Source organism: Rhodotorula toruloides (genome assembly GCF_000320785.1).
Source record: "Rhodotorula toruloides NP11 unplaced genomic scaffold Scaffold49, whole genome shotgun sequence".
Taxonomy (NCBI): domain Eukaryota; kingdom Fungi; phylum Basidiomycota; class Microbotryomycetes; order Sporidiobolales; family Sporidiobolaceae; genus Rhodotorula; species Rhodotorula toruloides.
Genome location: NW_015623009.1, coordinates 13,785 through 23,421, shown reverse-complemented (window position 1 = coordinate 23,421; position 9,637 = coordinate 13,785). Strand labels below are relative to the sequence as shown.

Below are 9,637 nucleotides of genomic sequence, written 5' to 3'. Positions count from 1 at the left end.
CCGCCTCGCCGCACTCGCAAAGTCCCGCTCCAATCCCCATCCTCGCCTTGGACGAGCCCAAGTCGTTGAAATCGAGCCGAAGCCGTGCGAGGAGGGTGGCGTGAACCCTGTCGAGGGAGTGTAGGGCACGGACAAAGGGTGGTCCTGGCGGGCGAGCGTCGACAGCGCGAAGACCGGCGCCTGGCGATGAGGAGAGGGTCCAACGCCGAGTCCATTCCGCGAATAGCGACGCGCGGTGAGCCTGCTTGAGCGACGAGAGCGATTTCGGCAGCAGAGTGCCTCCTAGTACGAGCCCATCGGGGCCCGCAAGCGTTGAGGAGTCGAGACGACCGAGGCGAGCGACTTCGCGCTCGAGGCGAGCCGCCCGCTCCTCCTCGTCTTCCTCCCACCCGCTCTCGTCCGCTGACGACGAGCTGCTGCTGTCCTGGTTCGGCCTGAACAGCTTAGGACCGCGCCTGCGCCGGCTGCGCACGCCCGCAAGCCCGCCCTTTGACTTCCCCACCTCGTCATCGCCAACTCCCGCCGCCCTCTTTGCCTCTTCGTCCGCCAACTCGTTCCCCGGCACCTCAAGATGGCCGGCGAGCCACTGCAGGGTGAGTCGAGCGTCTGGGTGGTCGTGCTCGAGCGCCAGGGCGAGTGCGCGCAGGGCGAGTCGGGAGGATTGGCCGGCGGTGGGGGATGGGTCGAACGGCGAGCGGACGACGGACTGGTTGTCGATGAAAAGCGTGGCGGAGGGCGCTGGCGTAGTGCTGAGGGACTGCTGGATGCCGTCCAGCGCGAGACGCGCGCCTTCGAGTTCCGCCGAGTAGACCGACTGGAGCTGACCCATGGCCCTCGCCTTCTTCCCCCACAGCTCGTCCTCTCCCCCACCGAACCGCACAACCGCCGATGCGCCAGCTCGAGTCTCGAGCAGCGAGCCGTCCGAGTACGCCGCCAGGCTGCCCACCGCGTCGAGGTCGCGGACTTCTCGACCGTGCGACTTGACCAACGCCTCCTTTGACACGTCGACAACCAGCCGGCAACGTGGCGGGCTCGACCAAGGCGCGAGAGGTGAGTAGGAGATTGATTCGACTCGGGTGCGGGGCTGGAGGAGTGCTGGGAAGGAGTGGAGCGCGAGGTGGATCGGGGACGGGTGTTTGGCGGGCAGCGCGGGGCGAGCGAGGCAAAAACGGCCGTGGAGCGCGGAATCTGACGGACTCGAGGCGAGGCGTAGGGCGAGGCAAAAGACTTGGTGGGTCAGGCGGAGGTCTAGCGGGAGGAGGTTCGCCTCGACTTCGAGAGCGGCGAGGGAGGTAGTCCGATATCCGCCCGTGACGACGCGTGCAGCGGCCTTCTGCGCCTGCTGCAGAACCTTACTGACCGTCGCTCCCGGTTTGTACCACGCCGCAGCGCACCACGTCAGGCGCGGCAGCACCACCGCCTCGACCAGCCGTCGCACAAACTTCGCCTTCAATCCGCCTCAACTCTTCGCCAGCAGCCCGACACCTACGAGCGCCTTTGACGCCTTCGACGCGCACGATGCCATGTGCTCCTTGAAGGTGAGTCGCTCGTCGATCGTGACGCCCAGCATCCCGAGCGCTGACGAGTACTTGAGTTCCTCGCCGCAGAGCACGACCTTCGGGTCGTCGGGTGAGTGGTCTCGTGCAGGCGAGAAGCGCGTGACGAAGGTCTTGGAGGGCTCGAATAGGCTGTGGTGCGTTGTTGACCATTCCTCGAGGCCGGGGACGATCCGCTGGGCTGCGCTAACCGCTTCCTCGACGCTTCTTCCCCAGGCGAGGACATTCAAGTCGTCCACCCAGCCGAACGCCGTCGATGTTGAGGTCTTGCACGCCGCGAGTGCGGCGGCGTTGTAGAGGAGGAACAGGATCGGGCTGAGCGGTGAACCTTGCGGTAAGCCGCTCCTCCAGTCGGCGGGTTCGCTGCTGCCGCCTTCCAAACGCAGTGTGCACGTCCGGTTCGACATGAAGGACTTGGTCCACCGGCGGAGCGAGCGCGGTAAGCCCTTCTCCTCCATCTCCCGCACGAGCACTTCAGTCCGAACCGACGGGAATGCCTTGGCGACGTCGAGTGCGATGCCGAGTACAACATTTCCGTTCCGCCACTGACGCCTGATCTCGTCCACGAAACAGACTACCGCGTCTTCGGCAGATCTACCTGGTCGGGTGCCGAAGTGGTTGGGCGGGAGGAGCTGGAGCGCGTCTGCGAGGTGCGTGATTTGCCTCGCTACGATCGACTCGAGAAGCTTGCTGATGCAGCGCTCGAAGCAGATGAGCCGGTACGACTTGGTGAGCGAATAGTCGTCCTTCTTCGGCTTTTTCAAGACAATGCCGGTCGCGTCGCGCCAGCTCGTCGGCAGGTGACCAAGGCGGAGCGAGGCAGCGAGGAGCGGGACGAGGCGGGCCTTGAGCGCGGGCCAGGCGGCTTGCAGGACGGCGTTGGGGACTCCGTCGGGGCCAGGAGCGGCGAAAGGGCGTGCGAGGCGGAGAGCTGACCCGACTTTGTGTTCCTGCAGGTCCGGCCATTTGCACTCGGCCACGCCGGCGTCGTCGGCATCGTCGAGGTCGCCTCGGCTGGCGAGACTGGCGGGAGATCCTGCGAAGGTGCGTTCGTGCTCACTTGCGTGGCGGTCGTCTGCTGGACTCGTAGCGGAAGGCACAATAAACTTGTGACCTACTTGCAGTCCGCTGCGTGTAGAGGACGTTGTAATGGTTGTAATAGGCGCGTTGCATCCGTTCCCGTCGAGCGAGGGCGAAGTTGCGAGCGAGCCGCCGCCGGACTGAGCGAGATTCGCGCGAGCCGGCTCGACCTTCTCCTTCTTCTCCTCACGCCTCTCCCGCTTCTTCTGCTCCTGAGCACCGGCTGCTCCCTTCTGCATGCTTTTCGACCCGCACGGCGCCGCCCTGGCGCCTCCCGCGGTCCTCTCCGCCGGCTTGCCCGCCTCCCCTTCGTGCGTCATCTCTTTCTTCCCTCTCGCCCTCTCGCACCTCACGCAGGTCACTGGGTCGATCCAGAGGCGTCCCTCGTCACTGAGCAGATGGCTGACGACCTCGTTGTACCACAGGACGACGATGGCGGACCCGCATTCCGCGCCCTCCCTCCTCGACGGCAGCCGCCGGACCGAGCGCACGACACCAACTTCGGTCACCCTTCCTTCTACCGCTTCCACAAGCCGATCCTCGGCTTCCTCCGTCATCGGCAGGCCGTGTACGACAACCGCGAACAGTGCGAGCGGCGTAGCGGGCGAGAAGCCGGCTTCGAGAGCAGCAAGGCGGAGGCTGTGCCGCCGTGCCTTTCGCTGGCGAACGCGTCGGAGGTCGATGGGGCGGAGGCGTCGATCCATGGCGTTGCGTCGTTGCAGTGTAGGTCGTTGGAGGGCGCTCGTAGTGAGGGCGAGTGCGGTGCGTCCCCAAACTCTGCGGAAGTAGAGAGAGAGAGAGATTCCTGTTTCAAGTCAAATCGGGGCTAAGCCCATGGTGACCAGCAGAGACTGACTGCCACAGCACATAACGAGTCAGAAGGGGTATCTACTGATGTGAAGAGGCTATAGTAGTGGTACAGTGGGAGGGTGAGTGGAAGTAGAGCGGAAAAGTAGAAGCGAGAGCAAAGAAGTGCGATAAAACGACGGGGAGTGAGAGTGGAAGAGCGCAATGTGGCAGGCTGGTTAAGGAGTGTGTATAGGGCTTGGGGAACGAAGAACAAAACCGAGTGCTCAAGAAACCATCGAGAAAATGCCATTTTTGATCTTGACCTTCTTGGACCGCGACGACGGCGACGACGACGACGAGGATGGGAGGTGGGCGGGTCGTGTGGTGAAGTGTGGCGTAGGGTACTCGCCGAGCTTTAAACGAGGGGGAAAGAGGACGTATTGGGCAAGTGAGAGTCAAAAAGGGGATTGTGGAGGAGCAAGTTGGTGTGATTGGGGTCCTCGGGCAGCCCTCCTACGCCCCGCTGTCACCGGATCCCTCCCTCGTGTCCTTTTCCCGCTCCTCGTCCTTCGCTGGCTCCGTCAGATGGGCGAATCGACCAGTGGAGGTGATGAAGTCGAGGAGGGGGAGGCGGTAGTCAGGGTCGCCCTCGAGCGGAAGTAGAGGATTCCTCGCTAACGCAGGTTTCAACTCCGTATGACTTCGCAGGTGCGTGTAGCGCCGGGGCTGCATACTCGCTAGGTGGGGGACTTACTTGCTGACCCTTTGCCCCCGCAGGATCCGCAATCTCGTCGACTTGGGCGCCAAAGTCGTCGTCGACGGATCGCTCGATGGAGAAGTTGGCGAGTTCGGGCGGGAGAACGGGCTCAAACGGGTTTGAGGGCGTAGAGGACGTTGTAGTGATCGTAATAGGCGTGTTGCATCTGTTCCCGACGAGTGAGGGCGAAGTTGTGAGCGAGCTGCCGCCCGACGTAGCGAGATTCGTGCGACCCGGCTCGTCCTTCTCCTCCTTCCCATCGCGCTTCTCCCGCTTCCTCGGGTCGAGTCCACCTGCTGGACCCTTCTCCATGCTCTTCACACCCGCCAGCGCCGCCCTGGCGCCTCCCGCGACCCCGTCCGCCGGCTTGCCCGCCTCCTCCCCGTGCGTCATCTCTTTCTTTCCCCTCGCCCTCTCGCACCCCGCGCAGACCGTGGGGGCGAGCCAGAGACGTCCCTCGTCGACCATGAAGTTGCTGACGTGCTTGTTGTTCCACAGGACGACAACCCACGACCCGAACAACGCGCCCGTCTTCCTTGGCGGCAACGCTCGGACGCTCCTCACCGCTCCAACTTCGCCAATCCTCTTCTCCACCGCCTCAATCACCTCCTCCTCCGACTCAACCCCTCTCGGTACTCCGTGCACGACCAAGCTGAAAAGGGCGAGCGGCGTTGCAGGGGAGAGGCCGGCGGCAGCGGCCGTTGAGCGAAGGAAGGAGGCGGCGGCGGCTGTTGGGAGATGTAAGAGTACGTCTCCCTTTCTCGTTTGGCGAGTTGGGATCGAGATGGGCACCCCAAGCGTCTGACGGACGCGCGTGGCGGTGAGGTCGGGCTGGGCGTAGAGGTGTACGAGGTAGCTGGCGGGTTTCGTCGTCTCGGCGGCGGGGGTCTTGGGTGCGGCTGGGACGGGTGAGGGGCGCGGCCAGTGCACGTGAGGGGCTGGGGCTGCCGCGACTTCCGCGAACGAGCGGTCGCCGGCGTCGTCGCCGTCCACGAGCGGCAGAGGAGGAGTGGTGGGCGGAGTCGGCGGCGTCGCGGCGGCGGCGGCCAGCGATGTTTTGAGGGTGTCGATGTCGGTTTGGAGGGGTCGAATGGCGCTCTGGATGCGCTCATCGACCTGCTTGAGGGTCAAGACGGGCTCGAGGGCCGGGGTGGTCGCGTCGTCACGCGTCGGTTTCGAGGTGGTCGTGCTGGAGATTGAGGCGGTTTTGGCGGGTGTGGGTGCGACAGGACGCGTAGTAGCTGCGGGTCGAGGAGTGGTAGGAGCGGCGGACGCTAACGACTCGTATTCGTCGCGCAGGACCTTCGCCGCCTTCAGCAAGGTGGGGCAGCCAAATCCTTTGCCCTCAAGCTCGCTCAAAGCGGCTTGGAGGGCTTGGATTTGAACTCTAACCCGCCTGAGAGCGGCTTGAGTCGTGCCAGCAAGCGGCATGATTACCTCTGCGAGTGTGGCGAGGTGGAGAGTCGGGAACACTTCCTGATTCTCTGCCCGCTGTACGAGAAGGCTCGACACTCCTTCTACAAGCACATCCGGCTTCGCCAGACCCCTACCATCGCCCGGCGCCCTCCTCCTGCTCTCCTTCATGCCGCTTGCCGTTGAGCACCGAAGTCGAAGTGCCCGGGCTGAGGGGTGAGCCTTGCGGCAGGCCGCTTCTCCACTCAACCGGATCGCTGCTGACGCCTTCCAATTGCAGTGTGCACAACCAGCTGGTCATGAAGGACTCGACTCAGCGGAGGAGTGAGCGTGGTAAGCCCTTCTCCTCCATGTCCCGCACGAGGACGTCCGTCCGAACTGACGGGTATGCCTTCGCAACGTCGAGGGCAATTCCAAGCACAACGTTTCCGTTCCGCCACTGACGTTTGATCTCGTCCACGAAACAGACTACTGCGTCCTCAGCGAATCGGCCGGGTCGGGCGCCGAAGTGGGTCGGCGGGACGAGCTTGAGCGAGTCCGCGAGGTGTGTGATTCGCCTTGCCACAATCGACTCGAGGAGCTTGCTGACGCATCGCTCGAAGCAGATCAACCGGTACGACTTGGTGAGCGAGTAGTCCTCCTTCTTCGGTTTCTTCAAGACGATGCCGGTCGCGTCGCCCAAATTGTCAGGAGATGACCAAGGCGGAGCGAGGCGGCAAGAAGCGGGACGAGGCGGGCTTTGAGGGCTGGCCAGGCGGACTGGATGACAAAGTTGGGGACTCTGTCGGGGCCGGCGGCGGCAAACGGGCGTGCGAGGCGGAGAGCTGACTCGACTTTGTGGTCCTGCAGATCTGGCCATTTGCATATAGCAACGCCGGCATCGTCGGAATCGTCCAGGTTGGCTCGGCTGGCAAGACTGGCGGGAGATCCTGCGGAGGTGAGTTTGTGCTCACTCGCGTGGCAGTCGTCTGCTGGACTTGTAGCGGGAGGCACAATAAACTCGCGACCTACTTGCAGCCCGCTGACAGTCCTCCCATTCCCCTTGTCCGCAGATTGCGCCTCGACAAAGCGCAGTTTGACAACCAGCAGCAGGACGGGCTGAAGGAGGGCGAGCTTGTCGATGGGCGACGTTGCGTACGTCCCATCGTCCTTCTTGAGTGGCAGCGTCGACGAGGCTGCTGACCCCCCTTCTCCCAGTCGCGACTTCACCACCTTCCACAGCGACGCTTCATCCACCTCCTCAACCTCTGCCCTTTCCGCCCTCCTTTTCTCCCTTCTGATCACTGCCTTCGCCCAATTTGTCGCCATTCTCGCCGCTCGCGCTGCCACTTCCGCCTCATCTCCCTCGCCACCTCTCGACTTCACTCAATACGCTCAAGTTCGCGCTCGCCTTGCTTTGCCGACAACATCGGCGACCTCCGAGCTCCACCATCGGTGCGCGAACCGCGAGCGCGACGGCTTGGCAAGCGGGACGGCGGTCAACACGGTCTCGCAGAGCAGCGAGTCGAGTGCCTCCGCTTCGGCGTCGATGTTGGCAGGTGTGAGAAGGGTCGCAGGCAACGCGGCCGACGCAACAAGTTTAGCATAGGAGTGGAGGATGGCTGCTGGGTCGGCCTTGCGGAAGAGGCGGCGAGGATACGCTGGCGGGCGTTCCGCTCGCTCGACAGCAAGGACGGTGCGTATCGGGCGGTGGTCGGACCCGTACTCGAGCGCCTCATTGGGGCCTGAGCTGACCAGAGAAATGAGGTCAAGGCAATGATGAGGGCAAAAAAGGAAGAGTGGGAGGAAGTTGAGATGGCGAGCGTGACGGAGGCGACGCTGTGGGCGACAGTGAAGAAGCGGGTTGGCAACTCGAGCGCCGCTAACACCTTGACCCCGCCGCTCCGAAAGGAAGACGGGACTTACGCGACGTCCGCCCTCGACAAACTTGCCCTTCTCCGCCCGCTCCTCCTCCCAACCGTCTTGTCCCACTCTCCCAGCGCACCCACGGCACCCCCTCAACCAGCCGCTCACCCGCCAACTCCACCCCCACCCGCCCCTAACCCGAATTGAAGCCCGCTTTTGCGAGGACACCTCCAATTCCGCAAAATTTCACAAGGATGTACCGGATGAACCGCTGACAATGTCGCTGGCGTGGCCAACACTGCACAAGTGTGAAGTCAAGTCAGCGATCATGCAGGCAAGACCCTTCGCGGCTTGCGGACCGGACAACGTACCCAACCATGTCCTCCAACTTCTCCTCCCGCACCTCGCACCACTCTACCGCGCCTCGCTCACCCTTGGCCACCCCTCGCTCCTGGCGCAACGCGTCATGCTGAGTCATGCGTCGTCCTCCACAAGCCAAAGAAGCCGAACTACCGCAACCTGAGGGCGTACCTACTCATTGCCTTTGAGCAATGCATAGCCAAAAGTCTCGAGCGCGTCGTCGCTGCTGCCGCCTCGCGCACCTCGCCCAGTCCAATTGTACGCATTGCTGCCAAATTTGCACTTTGGTGAGAGGAAAAGGAGGTTGATCCTCGCCGCACCTCCCTCGCATCCACTCCACGGACGCACCAAAGCAGCACACAGCCGCCCTGCCCATGCCTCCTACCGCTTGCCCCTCAACCTCGCCCTCGCCGATCTGCTCCTCCCGCCCAACCTTGTCGGCAAAACCATACATCCCGACCCAATCCTGCCTTAGTCTCCCAATCTCGCGCCACCAATCGAAGTCGCACAAGGAAGAGATAGTCTCGGAGTCTCCAACTCACCGATTCACCAGTCCGCCCCTTGCCAGCTTGCCAACCCCGGGAAAGGTTCTCCCTGAGCATGCAAGAAATGTTGCCAGTCAGTATGTGCAAATCCAAGGAAGTTTGCCAGGGCAAGGAAGACTATGGTGTGAGTCAGCAGGTCCCTGTGCCTGCAGTCATAGTGAAACGTGGGCTTGGAGGATCCGCTGACACAAAGAGCATTGGAGAATCAAATCACACCTTCAACTCATACCTACTTTCTGCTGGCTTTTCTCTCACCTGAATTAATTTGCAGTGTTGCGGGATGGTACTGAGGAAGCGGAGACCAACTCAATGCAAAATCATCTGCTTGCCCTTCCTGAGGCTACTAGACCCGCATCCTTGCCGTCCCTTGAGCCGGATACGCAAGTCACAGCAGAAAGGCCAGTCTAGAAAGGCAGAAGAGGGACAATTGAGGGGGCCCATATAAATTACAGTTTGAATCGCTGGGTCATAGGCGAGATAGTATAGTGGTTAGTACAGTCGGTTCTGACGCATTCGTTTCCGACTAACCTGGGTTCGATCCCCAGTCACGCCTAACTTTTTGCTCCAGGCGCTTCTGACATGCCTCACTAGCTCGCAGATCAAGTCAAAAATCGGAATGTGGCTTTTCGGCTCCTGAGCGGGTGGAGGGCAAGGAGCAGACCAATTCCTGAGCAGTGGCGCTCCTTGCTGGCAGCCGGTCGACCCCGGTCTACTGTAGGGTTGTGAACGCATTTTGTGACCCACCTCGACAAGCTCGGTTGATCTAGTTGGTTATGATGCGGACCTAATACTTCTGTGTTTAGTCCGATGTCGGCGGTTCGATCCCGCCACTGAGCAGGTTCTTCTTTTGCTACCACCAGCTAAAATAGGCGGAGCAGCTTGTTTTTGTCTCCCACGGAAGGGTCAGCGGCAGAAGAGCGCTAACAGCTTGTCCTAGCACTGACAGGGAGAGACTCCGTCCTTGTCTAGTTCATGTCGCTAGCGCTCTGAGCCCCTTACGTTGAGAACGCAAAAGAGTGGTTGCAGCAAGCATAGTTGCTGGACTATGGCTGCAAAAGGAGAATCTCTTCGACCGGGAATTGAACCCGGGTCTCAGCCGTGACAAGGCTGGATACTAACCACTATACTATCGAAGATGCGCTGTGACGGCCTGTCCGGATTGAGGTACATATCCCGAAGGGCTTGCTCGCATAACAAGCCTTTGCGTCAAGCCTCTTTGAGCAGAGGCAGCATACTTGAGTTCCTGCACCCAGCTGAGGCTAATCCCTCTCAGGTAGCGAGTGGACTAGGTG

General features: G+C 62.0%; 4 protein-coding genes across 4 annotated transcripts in view; all 4 read right to left on the bottom strand.

Moving 5' to 3' along the window:
- The window catches only part of RHTO_06708 (reverse transcriptase), a gene marked incomplete at both ends in the record, with an annotated part of 13,818 nt that extends 10,478 nt beyond the window's left edge, over nt 1–3,340 (bottom strand). The window contains 2 exons of the mRNA XM_016420367.1: nt 331–1,447; nt 1,490–3,340. Coding sequence (XP_016269218.1) covers nt 331–1,447; nt 1,490–3,340 — 2,968 coding nt within the window. The remainder of the gene's footprint in view (nt 1–330; nt 1,448–1,489) is intronic.
- Nucleotides 3,341–3,938: 598 nt separating this feature from the next.
- RHTO_06707 (uncharacterized protein) lies at nt 3,939–5,766 on the bottom strand (the record flags this gene model as incomplete). The annotated part of the gene is made up of 2 exons (XM_016420366.1): nt 3,939–4,151; nt 4,180–5,766. 2 exons carry the CDS (start codon nt 5,764–5,766, stop codon nt 3,939–3,941), a joined length of 1,800 nt encoding a protein of 599 aa, XP_016269217.1.
- A 142-nt stretch (nt 5,767–5,908) lies between these two features.
- On the bottom strand, nt 5,909–6,903 carry RHTO_06706 (reverse transcriptase; the record flags this gene model as incomplete). The annotated part of the gene is made up of 2 exons (XM_016420365.1): nt 5,909–6,354; nt 6,549–6,903. The coding sequence occupies 2 exons, from the start codon at nt 6,901–6,903 to the stop codon at nt 5,909–5,911; spliced, it is 801 nt and encodes a 266-aa protein (XP_016269216.1).
- A 66-nt stretch (nt 6,904–6,969) lies between these two features.
- On the bottom strand, nt 6,970–7,918 carry RHTO_06705 (uncharacterized protein; the record flags this gene model as incomplete). Its single annotated transcript, XM_016420364.1, has 3 exons — nt 6,970–7,319; nt 7,701–7,738; nt 7,800–7,918. 3 exons carry the CDS (start codon nt 7,916–7,918, stop codon nt 6,970–6,972), a joined length of 507 nt encoding a protein of 168 aa, XP_016269215.1.
- Nucleotides 7,919–9,637: the final 1,719 nt, after the last annotated feature.